We start from the raw sequence: 17,932 nt of genomic DNA, 5'->3' as shown, positions 1-17,932 counted from the left end.
TGGGCATGCCCCAAGGATGGAAGAACTAAGCAGATATTTGAGAAGAACCTCACAGCAATTTCTTCCAGTTAATTCCTGCCATTATTTTTCCCCTGGCAAAGCTGATATGGTCCATCATTTCCATGAGACAGAAAGCATTTTTTTTACTGCTCACTTCTCAGAAGTCTTAGACACTTGCTTTTAATCATATAGTGTATACTGACATCTGGTGGCATTCAGCAACCAAATCTTCATTAAACAAATATATTTCAGTTTTAAGGAGTCGGCATTCTTACTTTCCCTTAGTTGTGTGCAGAAAAGAATTCCTCTCAGACCACTTCGGACTGGGGATTAGTCTAACACACATGTATGGGACTGGCATGATCCTGGAACTCTTATGAGACACGTACATGGGCACTGACCTCCTGATAAGGAAGGGGCTATCAGCCAAGGGATGTGGCCATGTTAAAACACAGTGGTTCCAGTAAAAAATGGAGCAAGTGACATCTTATCATTCCCTCTTCTGAACACAGAGAATTAATGCACTAAATAGGAACGACGCAAAACTACCATGGGTTTTAGCAGCAACAGAGCTACTGTAAAATCTTAGGTAGTAACCCTTCTCTTGTAATTTAATTTATCTTTATTTCAAATTGGAGAAAAAGAAGCAAAATAGCATGCATGAATGGCCAGTGAAATGTATGAAAACCTTGTTTCATGGTAAGTAATAAGTAGCATGGAATCAGCTGTCATGGTTAAAAGATACCCATGATGTAGCTGTTCCATTAAAATTCGGATTAAAATCATGTTTAAATTTCATTTCCTCCAGTCCTTATCCTGCTTTTGATTAGTTTTAAGAGCAGTTGATGGTCTTGTGATTTGAAGATTTTTCATTTTAAATTTTGTGTACATGGTCTGGAATTTTATGTGAAACTGTGGGTTTGATCTTTGACCTCTGTTTACTACAGACCTGATTTGCCACTAATTTGATAGCAAGCCATAAGGGCCTACTGTAAACAAGGCGCTCACTTTACATAGCTATGTTTGGCTCTGAAATGAAGAAGAATGTATGGAATATACTTTGCGTACTGTAGCCTCCTAAAGAAATAATAAAAACCACATCACTGCTTAGCTCTCCAGGTAACATTTACATTTGGAGAAAATAAGTTGCATGCCTAATAGAGAGAGAAAATGCAGTTCTTATCCATCTTGGGTTTGTTTGCTTAAAATTATTCTTTAAAGTATTTGAAAGCTAGGCTGCCTCTTTTGAAGTCAGCGGGAACTGACATTGATTTTAAAAGATCAGGATTAAGCCTAAATTGGTAAGGTCTAAAAGTCAAAAATGAAAATGTCCAAAGTCTACAAGTCTCTCACTGATCCATCATCCAGAGAGAAAGGACAAAAGCCTTCTCCAAGGTCTGTAAGGTATGTCTTGATTCCAGGGCTCCTGGTTTTTGTACAGTTGTAGACTGCAAGATGGAAAGCAACTTCCAGTAAGGACTGTAATTGCTAGCATATGAAATAGTATATACTTGCACCATGGTCTTGTAAAGCTGTGGGGGGAAGGGAGATGAAAGCTGTATGTAAAAATCAAGACATGTCTTCCACAAGTTGTCCTTTGCTATCCACTACAGAGTATTCCCTGCCTGCAACCCACCCCAGGCAGATTCCCTGGCTCATGGGCTCAGTCCTTCAGGTACAGCCTTGCACACAGCAACTGACCCAGCAAAAGTCTGCTTGTAGACATTTAACTCAGGAACATGTCTGATCATCCTACTCAAGCTTAGTACTTTTGGCACTAATCTGGCACTCTGAACAGCAGGTGAAAGCAAGGTCTTCAACTCTCTCCTGTACCACTCAGCAGGGACCATCCATTCCAACACTGAACTTCCCATCACCTGGGCTCTATCCTTACAGTGGAATACCTAAGTGCCCTGGACAAAGGGCTGTTTTCCTATAAGGCAGAGAAGGAAACCATTACCTCTTTAATCTTCTGGCTTAGGAAGTCTCGGTAACTGACCAGAGCTCAGTAGTCAAGGATGTGGACTCTTCTCAGCTGAGAGTGGGGTTCATTCACAGTGACGAAGTGTAAGCTCAGAGACGTGATGGGACATGGGCAAGCAAACATGAAAAACCCTTATTTCCTCTTCAGACAGTTCACTGAGTATCTGAAATGAAGGGATCCTGGTGCCAGGTCAAGCTCTCTGTGGATGACTTCAGAAGGATAAAGCAACTAGAGGTAGGAAACTGCATAATGATTCCATTGGTTTATGTGGTCCCAATATCATACAAGCCAGAGTTCAGGGAGACACACGGATCTAGCACTGTCCCAAATCATCTGAACCTGAGGCTGACAAAGCATCCATTGCAATCACCTAATCCTTGTGACCAAATAAAGGAACATCATCTACTGTTAACAGCAACTGTTGCTCGGCCAAAGAATATCAGATAGGAATACAGTATCCAAGTAAGGGAATCCATGCAATTAACACTCAAAATAGTCTGTTGTCTGAGCATCTCCATTGCTCAGAAGTAACCCAATCTGTTAAGAACTTGATGGGTGAATGTAATTTCCCAGGCTGTGTAGCCCCTTCTCTTCTACCCAAAAACGACTGGCAAGAAAATGAGAGAAGTCAAAGACTGCCACTTTGCAAATTACTCAGTTTAACCAACCTTGAGATTTTCCAGCAAACCAACTCACGCAGCATCTACTCCATATTCACAGGTGCTACGTCTTGCTGTGTGCTACTCAAAGGGAGTGAGCTGCTACTCAGAGGAAGGAACAGTCCTGTCTTGATACTGATGTGGGTTAGCCACCACAGCCAGACACAAACCTGTACTTCTGTTGCCTTTGTTCAGGTGATCAGACAGATCCCACAATAGCAAGTCAGGTCACCTTTCTGCAGATACTTTCACTAAGGTATTTTTTGAGCTACCCCAGTCTCCCCACAGTACAACAAGGACAACAACTGAAAATACACACATAGGGAATAGTACATGGTGCTTTCTGCACACATCCCCAGTGATGTAACTCTGACCCTGGTGCCAGATCTCTGGTGTGTTGTTTTGCTAATGTATTGTGGTGCCCACTGAAAACACCTTATATTTCCATGTTTTCAAAGTGGTTATAGCCTATTCTGACAGCCCAGCTGGCAGGGGACAACCTTGATTTGAAGGACCATCAAACGGAACTAGACTTTAAGCAGAAACTTTCTGCCACTGAAAACTGGAAGTAATGTTCTCAGTTAAAACATCCTGCAGATCCTGTCTTCTGCTTCCACTTTATGGGACATTTCTGCAGGATATTTCAAGCATCAGTTCCAAGGACTTAATACCTTTATGCCAAACACCCCAGCATCACTTTCAGCCTGAAAACAGAAATGCACAAGTATAGGGACTTTTGCACATAGTTGTTTTTTCTAATGGAGGGTAGTAACTGAGCAGAAATAGTTTCTAAAATATTCTTTACTTTCTTAATATGGCTGGCTTACAATGTAAAGAAAAGTTAAATTAATCTGAATAATTCAGGGCAGTTATATATGCAAGACAATCAGAGATACTTAATAAATAAAGGATGCCATAAGGGCCCCTGGCATGTTTAGACAGAGTGGGTATGTCTGGACCCAAGTGTGGAATGATGTGTCACTGCTAGATCAACTTCAAAAGCAATTGAACAAGGGCTTCATATAGACAACATTACCGAAAACCCGTTCCGATAGCTTTCTTATGCAAGAGAAAACCACAGTCACATTTGTATTTTAGGCAGCGAACCAACAAGAATGAAGCAAAACAACAGCAACTGTCCTCAAGAGATATTTTGGGCTGCTCCTCTCCTCCCACTCCCCTTACACTCCTTTTCAATCTCCTACCAGTTTGTGCATTTTTGGCAACAGAGAACCATACCGCGAAGGTCACTGGCAGGCTGGTGGAGACTGCTGCGGCATTTGGCTACCAAAGACAATTTCCCCAGCCTGGGGAAGCATTGACATCTTTGCTCCCCATTTTGAGCTGGGGCAGGAGTGACTGGGTGAAGAAGCATGAGGAACATGAGAACTTTCCTCAGCCCAGCAACCTTTGACAATCGTTGCTGCTTTTCCTCTTCACCTCAGGATCTGCTATCCAACAAGTGCAAATTGAGGATGACAAATAAGAACATCAGCCTGGTGGTTCTGCTAAAATGATCTGCCTTGAAGTAGCTGATGTTGACACTTTAATTGTCAGCAGACTTCCAGTTTAGTGCTGGAGTTAGAAGAATGGGTCCGTTCACACTCCCCTCTGAGCTTTTGTTTCAACTCTCTCTAGATGGGGCAAATATCATTGCAGCAATTTACACTCCAGTTCCACTTTAAAGGGTTTTTTTGCAACCATAACCCGGATTGTCTCAAATTTTTTTCTTCAATGTAAACTTGGACTGCAGAGAATAATTACACAACACTGTAAAAATAGTCTGCAGCAATTTACATAGCCGTGAAATATTGGAGCTGTTTTTTTCCAGTGTACCTATGTATACATGGCTGCAGCTAATTCCAGTATTTACAGGGGACTCACCGGAGCTGTGATCACAGAAACTGGTATTTCAAGTTAGGCCACACACATGAACCTTTGTTAAAAGGCAAGGTTTTGTGTTTTGGGGTGTTATATCATCACCTAACTGAAGCACTATTTTGCCATTTCTGCCTTTTCTATATCACCTCCTATCTGGATTCAAATAACATCCTTGTGGCTCAGACATTATTTAGTCAAGTCGGAGAGTGTTAATTTAACTTCAGTTTCTTTCCTGTAATTGTGTGTCCCTTCCATTTTTTGAACAAATTAATCATACTGAGGGGCTGTATCCTCATTTCTCTCTCTGCAGCCAGCTTTGCTGCATTTCTATTAGGGATCATATCTCCTTGCCTGCTGGAAGCCCAGTCCCTAGACTGATATCCTGCATGCTGAGCTGTTCTCTCTTCTCTTGGTCCATATGGTAGGACCACCAGTCCCACTGGAACTAAGCAATCAATGGAAGTTCTTCTTAAGAGTAGGAGAAAACTCTGTTGCAGCAGAGGGCAGAATAACTTTCTGCTGACCCTTGTCTGCTACAGTAATTGTCATGACTTTGGACATTTTCAAGCCCAGCTAACCAATGGGATGAACAAGTTAGTTCTTCCAAGGTACAGTATGAACTCTCTGGATTTCAAGCAGTTGTATTGTCCAGAGCCTGAAGATTCAGTGTCTTAGTATTTCTTTCTATGCTTCTCTAAAATTTTACTTCTGTCTCCCATGTAATTCTGCCAAGCTCCTACCTTGTTAGCTCTACTCTGCCTTTAATGACCTTGTTTAGTTTATGTTTTCCCCAGGAGAACTTAAGCGATAAAATCAACAATATGAGAATGAACGGATAAAGCCACAGATAGGGAAAAAAACCCATTGCCTGAAATATCTGCAAATAAACTGTTCAGGAAATACTTACAAGAGAATAATACAGGACATAAGTTAGAACTTATGCAACTGACTACATGCCTTTGGGAACAACAACTTCTAAGTCTTGCAATCTAGCAGTGAGGAATTAATAACTGAGCATTAGATTTAGGCACTGATTTGAAGGAGTTAAATTCCCAGGCTGCCTTTTCAGAGCAGGGTGGGGCATCGAAGAAGTCAGAGAGAGAAAAAAAAGGCACCTGAATGCCCTGGGAAGGAGTAGGAAAAGCTCTTGTCAAGCTCCCCTTCCTCTCCTATGCTACAGCTATTCCCCAGCTGAGGGTCTCCTGGTGTACACCTGCAGACGCAGCCCTCGGCTGCAGCCTCGGCTGCACCGGCAATCGCAGCCTCTACACCTGCGTGCACAGTAACCCCTGCCAGCAGCCTATCCCACACCAGGAAGTGAGTGCCACGTCCAGATCCTGTTCGCCTTTCCTCACAGCCACCCATCCCCTCTCACTGGTGTGACAGTGCATGGCATGGCCAGTGGCTGGGGCCTGAGGGCAGGGACATGGGCATCATCCCAGTTTCAGAGAGGGCGTCTTGGAATGCATCCTTTGGGGGACCAGGCATCATGAGTGGGCCCCTCTCTGGCCCCTGGTACAGCACACACAAGGTAAGTGCCCACCGTGTAGCACCATAGTGGGGTCCCCTGAAGAGGGCTTGCGGAGAGCGGGACAATAATTTCAGCTTCTCCCCAGCGTCCTGTGAAAAGCACTTGTGTGCTGCTGGCTCTGCTCCCTCTTCACCCTGTTGTTCAGCCTGCAAGGCTCTGGCTTTCCCTTCCAAGCAGTCCTTTCTGATTAGGAACCAGGCAGAGAGCTGTGCTGTTCTGCACTAGAGCATCACTGGTTTTTGTCATTGCTGTATCTGTCACTGTCAGTGCTGACAATGCATTTAGGCAACTGCAAAAGAGAGACTGAAGTGGCCCCTGAAAACTAGCAAGCTGGAGCATCTGCTAACAATAAAAATGAATTGGAGGTTGATTAAACCCTTTACCTTTTCCCTCCTTTTTGCTTCACAAACTAGAAGGCATGGGAGGATACTCAACATTCTTGTTTTTCTCTGCATGAGAGGCAAACAACTTTCTTACAGTGCAAAGTATTGGTATAAATAGTGCATAAAATGACTTGCAATTAGCTGCTCTCCTTCCTCTGTGATCAGCCCAGTTGCAGGTGATAGCCTGAGGAAGGTCCCAAAAACTTTCCCCTCTGGATACTGCATTTGCTACTGCGTGAATATCCATAGAGCAGGAGGCATTTTTCAGCCCCATCTTCTCAGAGGGAAGGAAACCTGTGAATTCCTGTGCTCAGGTACCTGGTGCAGCAGGACTCCTGGCTGATGGTTGATGGCAGTGCTTCCCGGGACGAGAGCTGGGACCTCTTATTGCGAGACAAGAATGTGGAGCCAACAGTTTTACTGTGGGTTTATGAGTTAGGGTCCCAAGGCTGTGAGCTTGCAGAGCTGCCAGAAGAAGGCAATAACAGGGAACTGCCTTGGCATGGGGACACCTGCATGTCAAGGTGGGGTTATTTGCTTGGAAAACCTCCCAGCCCTGCTCCTGTACTCCTCGGGACTATTGCACAAGGATTGCTGGATTTTAAGCATGGTAGTTTTCTGGGAAGACCTTCATAATTTTTTAGAGCTGCTTGGGTGTTTTTGGGCAAGACTGATTTTTGTTCTTTTATTTACTTGGGTTGTAGCTTTGGAGCAGGTGATGGGTAACTATGGGTCCTGTGTTGATGCCAACCTTAATTTTCCCAATACCCCCATTTTCACATTATACACTTTTGGAAGCTTCAGAAACCATTTCCTCTTCCCATTCAGTTATACTTGCTGCGATTCAGTGGATCAGCCCAGTTTCAGGTCTTCACACAGGGCTCTTTCCCTTCCCCTTTTCTTGAGGCCGTTTGATCCTCTTAGTTTGGTTTGAAGAGGAGCTCTTTGTTTTCTGCCTCTATAAGAGACCATAACTGCACTGGCTCTCATCTGCCTGGAAACATTCCAGGAAAGCTGAGGTGAGTTGCTATTGTAGAAGTATTTTTTAGCCCCTTCAACCCCATGAACAATCAGGAAGTGAAAGAGCGAGATCCCCTTTTAAGAGCTCCTAGACCTGAGGGGCTTGGTATGGCTATCAGTCGCAGTTGCCTACTGCCATGTGATTATCAGAGACATCCACACAGGATCAGCAGATCTGATACATTAATTAGGAAAATCCATGGCACTAGAGTGCCCTTAACTGATGTCTGTAAACAAGCAGCTCCCTGGAAAAAGTTAAAATGCCTGTGTCCATGTGGCTATGTAGTATAATGCCCCTCTGTGCTGGCATTACATTTCTTTGTCGTTTTTTTAATGGGGTTTATTCTCCTGCCAGGTCCCTGATCAGGCTAATTGGTGCTAACTGTTGACATAAGGGTAGAAGTGGGAACACGTGGTCGTGGGGAAAAAAGGGTGGAGGTAGGATTTCTCCTCAGTATCAGCGTGGATATAGTTCTGTTGATGGTGCTTGAGGAACCACATCTCTGAAATCAGCAGTGCAGGAGCCTGTGCTCCCACAGCTCACACTATCCCTGTGTATACACTGTATGTTATGGGACATGAATGTGTTTAATGGTGCAGTAAAATCTGATGAAATATATACTTTGTTACCTGAAGTATTTCCTGACAAACTAATATTATTGTAATATTTTTTGTGTCTGCTGAAGTAATGAATGTAAGAGGCCACAACATGTGGACTTTGTCTGCTTAATAGAAACTGTATGTAATTGCCTCAGTGTAATATTTTATTATTTCCCTCAAGACTTCTCAAAGGTTTTTTATTTATTTCCAATATTGTTGTTTATGGACAAAAACAATTTGCAAGATTAATTGAGATTATTACCTACACTATTGATCTTGGTTTGCCTTTGTATCAGAGAAGGAGAAAATAGCTGGGCGAGAATAGTCATTGAGAGCTCAGATGTAATAGAATCACAGAATGTTTTGGGTTGGAAGGGACCTTATAGGCCATCTAGTTCCAACCCCCCTACCATGGGAAGGGACAATTTGCACTAGACCAGGTTGCTCAGAGCCCCATAATACCTCTTCTGTAACTCAGCACTTCATATGTGTGTTGTGTGTAGACACTGTGTGTAGTTGTTTGAGAGCAGAAGCTGAGCCGGAGATAGAAAGATATTTCACTTCTGCTTCTTTTTCCTCCTTTGCCTGGGTCTTAATAAACTCGGAATTATTACTGGCTGCCCAGACACTCACCTCGAAAATTGTTTTATTTTGTGGGTTGTATTAATAAATCATTTCCACTCTGTATTTAGAGGTTGAAAATGTTGACAGTTCTTTCAGACGGATTTGTGGCCTCTTGTCCCATGATAATATATCACAGCCTGCCATGGGCCATACATGCAGGTGGTGAGTGTGTGCTGCCAGGAAACCTGATCCTTTGTGTGGTCTCACCAGTGGGCAGTGGTAGCTGCTAGCAGGTGTGATGAGAAATCCCACAGATTAAGCACATCCTTGCAGAGGTATTTCTATGCTGCCTTCTGTCATATACATGAAATGTAGATTTTGCATGAAGTGCCACAATTAAGATTTTTAGCACATTCTGTTCAAGAAGAAAGTCTACAGTGCTTCCACTCAGCAATCTTTACTAGGGGCTTGATGTCTAGTGCCCCTGAGCCTCAGCATGGTAAGAGCATGATTTGATCCTGTTTTCTTTCAGTGGCAGCACAGTCGCTGCTGGTACTTTTGATGCCATGGGAGTTCCTTCACCTGTGCTATGAGACACCCAGTGCAGGAGGGCAAGGGGGACTGTCTCCATGAAGAGGAAGATTATCTCTCCTTTTGCCTTGGCAGAAGGAGCACCCCAGAAACAGTGAAGTTCTCTTTAGCTGGCACTGCCACCAGAGAAAAGTGTTATCATGGCACATCCTTACAAATGTTCATCAGAATATTTTAAACACTTTAACAATGACATTTCCAAACATGGTTTTCAATTAGGAGAAGCTCTAGAGAAAGTCAAGGTGTCCATGGGAAGTGTCGGTGGGAGTCAAAAGGGCAGCATGGCCACAGCACATGTGGGTTTCAGTCAGGACATCTATCCTGTGCAAGAAGGAAGAGAAAGGCTATTAAAGGTGAAGGCAAACCATCCTGGTTTCTTTTCCACTTCAAGTGTTTTGTAGGGTTTTTTAATGCTATTTTCTCAGTCTCTGTAGTGTACCTCATACTCCAGTCTGCTCTCTGATGCACTGCAGATGTTAGCTGTTTCAGATTAATCGTTAAACCAGTCCCCAAGCATGGGGAGAGACAAACATGTTCTCTCTCAGCTTTTTGCTGCTGTACTCCTCTGTGAAAACTGTGGTGAAAAGTTTTTCCTATTCAATATGACCCCCCCAGTTCCTTATTCTAAACCTGTTCACTGAAAGCAAACAAGGGTATCAAAACAATGACTCCATTTCATCGTGTTGTCCTTTACCTATCAGATTTCAGAGTTCATGCAGTTTCAGTTTCCTTTATCTTATTGCAGAACGTGTATGGGAGAAGATGCATACTGTTTCCTATGTATTAGGGAAATGTATGTTATTTTCAGTCCTTATAAATCAAACTTAAGAAGACGACTTTTTTCGTCCTTTCAGAAACAACTTTTTTGAATCTCTCATAGGGGAATTCAAAAGTCAAAGCTTATATAATGAAGCACAGAATCACAGAATGGGTAAGGTTGGAAGGGACCACTGGAGGTCATGTCATTCAACTTCCCTGCTCAACTCCCCTAGAGCACATTACTCGGGATTGTGTCCAGATGACTTTTGAATATCTCCAGAGATGATGACTCCACAACTTCTCTGGGCAGCTGTTCCAGTGTTCTATCACCCTTACGGTAAAGAAGTTTTTCCTCATGTTCAGATAGAATCTCCTGTGTTCCAGTTTCTGCCCACTGCAGCACAAGCATGAAAAAGCATTGCATGGTCTTCCGGTGTTGTTCTGCTGTTGAGAATCCAGTGGCTTTCCATGGTTAGTCCCCATTTAATTAGTTTCTGCCAGAAAAGAATTTGTGCCTTTGGGTCATAAATGCAGGACTGTCAACTAGGCCAGCTTGCTCCCAAGCTTTCAGGCTCTGCCAGAGCTGTAGGTCTGATGTGCTGGGGGTTGTGTTCTGATTAGCTGCAGTGTGACCAAGAAGCTGGATGAGAAGGCAAAATAGAACACTTGTTAGAAAGGATCACCCACATCTTTTTTTACAACCTCATACTTCCATTCTGCCTTGCTGAATGTCAACTGCCCCTGCAGATGTAAAGATCACATGTCTGGTCCGAAATGAGCATACAGCTTAGATAAACTGCAGCCTCCCAGTTAAAGGAAGGTTAGCTGCTGCATGGTAACTTACTCATTACTCAGAGTTAGGGGATATAAGCATAGGAGAGTGTTACCCCTTGCCTGTCCCCTTGCATGGTACTACAAGCATGTCTGTATCATCATGGCTCTCAAATTCCTTAGGGAAATGTATGGGTTTTTCCATCAACCACTGCAAGTAGAGTGGGAGTAAACCATGGATTTGTTTATACCTCTGAATATAGAGGAGGCTGGACATGGGGCACCAGGCCAGGAACAGATACCCTCGGCGGGAAAGTAGCCCAAAAACTGGAGGCAGTATGCAGCTTTATAAGCCAGCCTGAGGAGTGACCTGCTTATCTGGTTTCCACCAGGTGATTCTGTGCATCCTAAAACAGAATTTCCTAGTGCATGTTGTTGGCAGGCCTCTACTACCCTGCTTGTGTTAATCCTACGAAGCCTGGAAGGAGTCAGGTGCCTCTGGCAGTTTCCCTACTAAGCCCAGCATGGTGCTGGGCAGCAGAAACAGCAAACCAACCCAGCTCCACATTTTGAGCTTGGGGCACACAAACTTAAAGCAAATGCTGATGATAGGAGAGCTCATACTCCATCTATTCTGAACACTCTCATCTCTTCAGCATTGCTGTCAGACTTGCCTGCATGAGTGTTTCCTAGCCTGACAGACAACAGAAGCTGGTGAAGAAAGCCCCTTTATTTAAGCTGATGGCTCAAAATTCATTTTGAAGCAGTCTTAGTGGCTCCTCCTGGACACCTCATCCAGGAATTGGAAACAAATGCTCTCGCAGGGCTGGGGCTGTGCTGAGGATCAGCTATAGCTCGTCTGAGTGTCTGTTCCCTGATTCTCACTGGGCTATTTTCCCCAAATCCCAGGCTGTTTTCAATGCTTCCCTTCCCAACAGCTGCTATGGTACAATGAGTTTTCATTCTTTTTCTGAGGATCTTAAAGAACACGTGTATTTGATTTTTTCCTTTTTTTATTTTTGTTGATGATTGAGGTGACAGTGAGTTAAACAGGAGGTTTGTAATTACACTAATCTGTTTTAAGAGGTTTGAGAATGTTATTAGGAAATTTTTAGGCAATAAGGAACATTACAGTACTTGTAATTTTCAGAAAGTGGGGTGCAGAAAACAAATGCAGAGAAACTTGAGTCATTAGTTACGCATTTCCTACCTGGTACAGAATTTAGTTTTGCTTTGGACTGCTTCAAAATGTTATTTTATTAAAAGACTGGGGCATAGCGCAGGCTATATCTGGTATCCAGCTTTGACACTGACTAGAGGGCTTAAAACATAGGCACTGCACCAGTGATCCAGTGTGACAGATTCAGATTTCATATGGAGCCAGCAGAGCAGAGTGAGTTCTCCTTTTCTCTTAGTCAGCACTGAATAGGAAAAGCTAGGCATGGGATGAATCTGAATCCCTCCAAGGCTGCTTTGCTCTCCCACTCTCCAACTTCTAGACTACTCTCCAAGCAATGGACTTTAAATTAAATTGGTTGTGGCTACTGTATTGCTTTTGGTGTCTCACAGCCTTCTCTGTGACTTGCAAGGTGATGTAGGGTGAATGTCTGGCTGCTCATGCTAACTCCTGTCTGCTCCTAAGATTTCATGAAGTTGCTATGTGGATCTAGGACATCACTGTCAGCCAAAGCAGTGGTGTTGCTCCTACCCTGAATCTGTGCTTCTTCTGCTTCATTTGCACGAACACTCATTTGACTCCTTGATGAGGTAGTTTGTCGGGTAAATTGACTCATTGATATAACGTTTAAAATAAAACTTGTCCTGCTTGTAAAATCTCACCTGTAATACTGGCCCCTTATGATTTCGTGATCCAAAGACTTCAATGCTCTTTGAAACTTTAAGTATGATCTTGTCTTCCTATGCTCTTGAAGTCTGCTTTGGGCATCGAAAAAAAAGAGATGTCTGAATCTTATCCTTGCTTGTCTCCAGCAGTCTGCTGGATCTGATTAACTCCTCTTTGAAGGAATCAAAAGAACCCAAATTACTCAAGTAGAAATTTGACCAAACTCAAAAAAACGCAAGGCTTTAGGAAGATGATAACACAGCAGAGTGTGCACTTTAGTCATAAGGGAGGTGAGGACTTTTGGCTAACTGGAGACTGCAGTTACTCTGTCTGGAGTTTTGATGACATGTATAAACTGTTATGCTTGTGTTTACAATGTCACCAAAAACTGTCCCAGGAGAATAGCATTCGTTAATGTGAGCAGTTGGGAGACATACTTTCCATTCTTTGACTACTACGGACTTTGAAACATATGGCCAGCAGCTTCAAAGGACAGCCAGTTGGTGTGTGAATCAACACCAGGCCTGGAGCAGAGCTTTTAAGAAATATGACAGTGATATGTGCAGTATGCTTGAAAGTAAATAGTCAATATCAAACTAAACAGATGTGTACTGCCTAAATTGAGGTTATACCAGTATAACTTCATTCTCCTCAATGATGTCCATGATTGATTTATGTCATTTAGGCTGGAGGCTTTGGCCTCATTTGGTGATATGAACTGTTTTGCCCATAATGGGAAAATTAGAGAGATTATGGAACTATGATAAAAATCATGGAACTGTTGGAGTTTAACTCTTGAATGAAGCACACAGTGATTCTCTGGTTAATGAGACTCCCCTTCATTAAAGTGACTCCCCTTTGTATCCTGCTGTGTTTCACAGAAACACCTCTGTAATGGCAGAGGCTTATGGTGAATGGAAGGTCTGGACCGTGATGAGGAAACCACTCTACACATGCAAGAAATGACTCAGAGCAAATACTGGCTCCTTGGGCAGGGCTTCTTCATGGTGGCTGAGGTGAAGTAGTAACATAGAAGTACATACCTTCTTGTGGACAAACCTACCTCTTGCTGACATCTAATTCCCTAGAACCAAATCAGCTTCATTAAAGCTAAAATCTCCACCAGAGTCCTAGATAACATGTCCGATGACTTAACTGTCATCCTGCTCAAACCAAAGTAATTTTGCCAGCTGATATGGATTGCACTTGAAGCCTTTTTCTTCAACAACCAAGTATATCTCCACTGGAAAAAGGTTCCTGTGAAAACCAACCAAAATATGGGGTTTATGTACATAACAGACTTACGTATTGAGATATTTAAAAAATCCACTGCGCAGGCTCGAAGGGTTAATGACCTTTCCCAAATCTTCGCTCGCGAAGACTGGCCATTATTATTATTGAGATATTTAACTCCCACTTGAAACCTAGTTTAATTTTTTGGGGCTCCTGATGGAATATCAGGATAGTGACTCCAATTACTTTGCTCTGTGACTCTAACCTACTATTTCTTAATGTTTCTCTTCCATTTTTATGTTTTTTTTCCTGTGGTTTTTTTCCTGCTTTGGAATTTTCACAAGGTTCTTGTGTTTATTGACTTCTAATTACATTATTCTCTTTCCTTTGTTTCTCACTCTTTCAGTGACAGTCTTTTGCTCCGTGCAGTGACTAAAGCACCATGAACATTATCATTGCATGTCTGTGTCATCATGCAGCAATGACTCAGTTGTTGTGTCAAGATGACCGATAGCAAAGCTTGTAGTGTTGTAGAAGTTTCAATCAAACAAATAATATCAGCTTTCATCTGGTCAGGACTCTGGCTCCTTCTCTTGACTATTGTACTGGCTTTGGCCAGAGATAATTTTCTTCAGAGTAACTTGTATAGTGTTATGTTTTGGATTTGTGATGAAGGAAGTATTGATAGCAATTGGGATGTTTTAATTATTGCTGAACAGTTCTTGCACAGCATTGAGGAGTTTTTTGTTTCTCATATTGCCCCAATGAGTAGGCTGGGGATGCATAAGTTAGTAGGGGACACAGGGGATAGTTGACCCCAACTGACCAAAGGAATATTCCATATCATATAGTATCATGCTCAGCATATAAAGCAGGGGAGAGAAGGAAAAAGGGGAACATTTGGAGCAATTGTGTTGTTCTTCCTAGGTGACTCTTACCCATGATGGAGCCCTGCTTTCCTAGAAATGGCTGAACACTTGCATATTGATGGGAAGCAGTGAATGAATTCCTGATATTGCTTTGCTTACACTTGCAGCTTTTGCTTTATCTATCAAATTGTCTCTGTCTCAACCCATGAGTTTTTTTGGCTTTTACCTTTCTGATGTTCTCCCCCATTTTGCCGGAGGAGTGGCTCCAGCTGTGTAGGTCTGAGCTGCTGGCTGGAGTTAAACCACAACAACTATACATCAGAGACTGCCAGGACAAACTAAAGAGCGTGGTTTAAAAAACATACATGTGAGAGATGATAGCATCTGACTCATTAAAATGAGTGCTTAGTTCTCCTTCATGTTTTTAATTGCTGAAAAGCAATTTATCTTCATGGCCCCATTTCTGCAGTAATCCCTGTCAAGAAAAGCTTTATAACCATTGCATGCTATACTAACACTAAAATACCAGAAAGAAACCCAGAAAGTTCTATATTGAAGAATCCACATAAGATACAGTTGCTGAAAGAACTATAATGCTCAAAATTGGGGAAGAAAACCCTTGCCACCTTGTTATCTCTTAAAATAGAACAGAGTATAAAAAGGTGTTAAAGGTACCTAGGAGGGATTATTCAGCTACACTACTCTTAGTTTTCTCTAGCAGAAGGCAACTATGGAGTAGATGTTTTGGACTCTTGTGAACTAGATGCCTACTCTTCATGTCAGCACTCACCATGAACTGTAAAATGCTAACCAATATTTTAAACCGGGTTACAGTTTGTAGTGAAAAGTCAAAACGTATGTCTGTAATGTGTCACAGGGAGAGAAATAAGCAAACATTAGTCCATATCTGGGGCCCCTGCAAGAAACTTGCATGTGAGGCCATTTCTTTAAAGAGTTTATTTGTTATTCCCAGATTCGCATCTTACAGTTTTGAACATAAATATCTTCAAATTAAAAGCATTCAGTTAGTTGTGTGGTTTTGTGTGTATGCACCCATCTATATATGTCTGAATATTTTAGAGAGTGTAAGACCTCTTGTTTTTAAATCATCACTGATATTCTAGCAGTTGTTTATATTTAAATGAATAATGCTGCTAAGCAGAAGGTTCTGCCTTCTGGAGTCCAGTCATTTTTTTTGCATTAGGAACTATCTGTAAATGATTAACACACTCTGTGGAAATGAAACTAGGAGAGCCAAGTGCATGAGGTGCAGGAAGGAAAGTAAGGCACTATTGTAGAGCAGCCCTCCTCTGCAGGAACAGCAGGTTGGAAGAACCTTTGGGCTGCCCATTCCCCTGCTGTAAAATCAAGTAATTCTTTTAACAGATGGACCAAACTTCATTTTAAATGCAGTCAGGTCTTTTCTTTTTTCCCTCCCCTGTTGTAACTACTGTTAGAAGCAATTCTGAAATGCCATTGGCTTGGAAACATTGTCATTCCCAGCCTGCATATGTGACACCGGAGTTCAACAGCTGAGCATGATCACTCAGGTTGTGATGTGGAAAAGTGTTTTCTGTGCACTTCAAAGGAAGGGTTAGTTACAGCTAACATAAGATTAATTGAGTCAGGATGGGAGACAAGCCTGCCTTTGTTGGAAAGTGATGCTGGAGAGGTGCATGCTGGAAGAGGCATGCCATTCCTCTCATGAGCTCCACTCAGCTGGTAAAGGGAGATTTTTATATAAAAATTCTTTTGAGGATTTGGTAAATAATGTATTAAGCTGACTACATTTCTGTCAAGGTTTTGTGTTTCTGATTTAAATGGAATCAGAAATAGCTCGTTCATTCTTCAGCAAGACTTGTACTACAATAACAAGAGGAAATGAGGTCTCTCTGCTTGATTTGGAAGCACGTTTGTGTACACTCTGTGTACATGCAGAGTGAGGCATCTCTTCAACAGTACTTGCTGTGCCTTGCCCTGCCTGATGTAATGCTTAACAGCATTATTTACTCAGTTATTCAGACAGCTCCCTTTTGAGGTTGCCTGTCTTTCTGAGCACAGACAGAGCTCTTAGGACAGGAACTGTTACACTCCAGCTTCCTGTAAGCCTTGTGTCCCCTCCTTGGCTCTCAATGTAGGGGTCCAGGGAGCCACATAAAGCAAGGATACAAGCAGCACAGCCTCTCAATGTGAGCCAGACTCTGGGGATTAATATACCTAGGCTTTGAGTGGTCTGGCTTGAACCTTCCTGTACATCTAGAATTAGACAGGGTAGAACAAGAATATCCAGAAAGCCTGCTCCTGGGCAGCAATAGAAGAGTATCCCTGAGCCAACTGGCCATTTTGTGGAAGAAGCTGGTGAGGCAGTGCTGGCTTGCCTCCTTGTTTCTCCTGTGGGACCTGGAAACTGGCAAAAGTTTATAACACTATTCTTATTTTTCCTGGTATGTAATTTTTGTAGTTCCCATGGAGATGGTACGTGATGATACTTGAGAAGGATCTTTCTATTAAGATGTTACTGGCTGTGATTGACATTTTTATACAGTCACTTGAGAGGTTTTTATTTGTGTTCTAGCAGACAGTATTTAAAAACATGAAATGGTCTTTGATTATGCAGCAAAATATCCCAGGAACTAAAGTGTCCCAAAGTATCACAGGCTATTCACAGGAACAGTGGAAAATCTGTTTTGCCCTTTCCCCATTCTCCTATTTATTTCTAATTTTGAGATTTCTTTCCTGAGAATAAGAAAATGACATTTAGGAGTTGAGAGCTTTGGGTTTAACTCTTCAAAAAGAAAAAAAACCCTACTTATAATGCTCTCTTACAACTACCTGAAAGTAGGTTGTAGTGAGGTGGGTGATGGTCTCGTCTCCGTAGTAACGAGAATAGGACAAGAAGAAATGGCCTCAAGTTGCATCAGGAAAGGTTTAAATAGTACAGTAGGAGAAATGTCTTCACAGAAGATGTTCTGAAGCATTGGAACAGTCTGCCCAGGAAAGAGGTTGAGTAACCATCCCTGAACGTGTTTAAAAGACGTGTAGATGTGGTGCTTAGGGATATGGTTTAGTGGTGGACTTGGCAGTGCTGGATTAATGGTTGGACTCTAGAGGTCTTTTCCATCTAAATGACTCTATGATTCTATGCTTGTTAACATGATAATGGATGGATATGTTCATATACAATCCTAGTTAGCATATCCTAAAGTTACTTTAGTTACTCTATTTCACAATTCATATTCTTCAG

At 42.3% G+C, this 17,932-nt stretch overlaps 1 protein-coding gene across 2 annotated transcripts in view; it reads left to right on the top strand.

Moving 5' to 3' along the window:
- The first annotated feature begins 5,674 nt into the window (after nt 1–5,674).
- The window catches only part of NIPAL2 (NIPA like domain containing 2), a 49,439-nt gene continuing 37,181 nt past the window's right edge, over nt 5,675–17,932 (top strand). For both annotated transcript variants that reach the window (XM_017806344.1, XM_017806343.1), the window contains exon 1: nt 5,675–6,055. In XM_017806344.1, the coding sequence (XP_017661833.1) occupies nt 5,951–6,055 (105 nt within the window). In that variant the 5' untranslated portion in view covers nt 5,675–5,950. The remainder of the gene's footprint in view (nt 6,056–17,932) is intronic.

This window comes from Lepidothrix coronata, unplaced genomic scaffold (genome assembly GCF_001604755.1).
Source record: "Lepidothrix coronata isolate B3197 unplaced genomic scaffold, Lepidothrix_coronata-1.0 Scaffold15, whole genome shotgun sequence".
In the NCBI taxonomy this organism is placed as follows: Eukaryota; Metazoa; Chordata; class Aves; order Passeriformes; family Pipridae; genus Lepidothrix; species Lepidothrix coronata.
The sequence above is the reverse complement of the archived record's forward strand: the minus strand, read 5'-3'. Positions and strand labels throughout refer to the sequence as shown.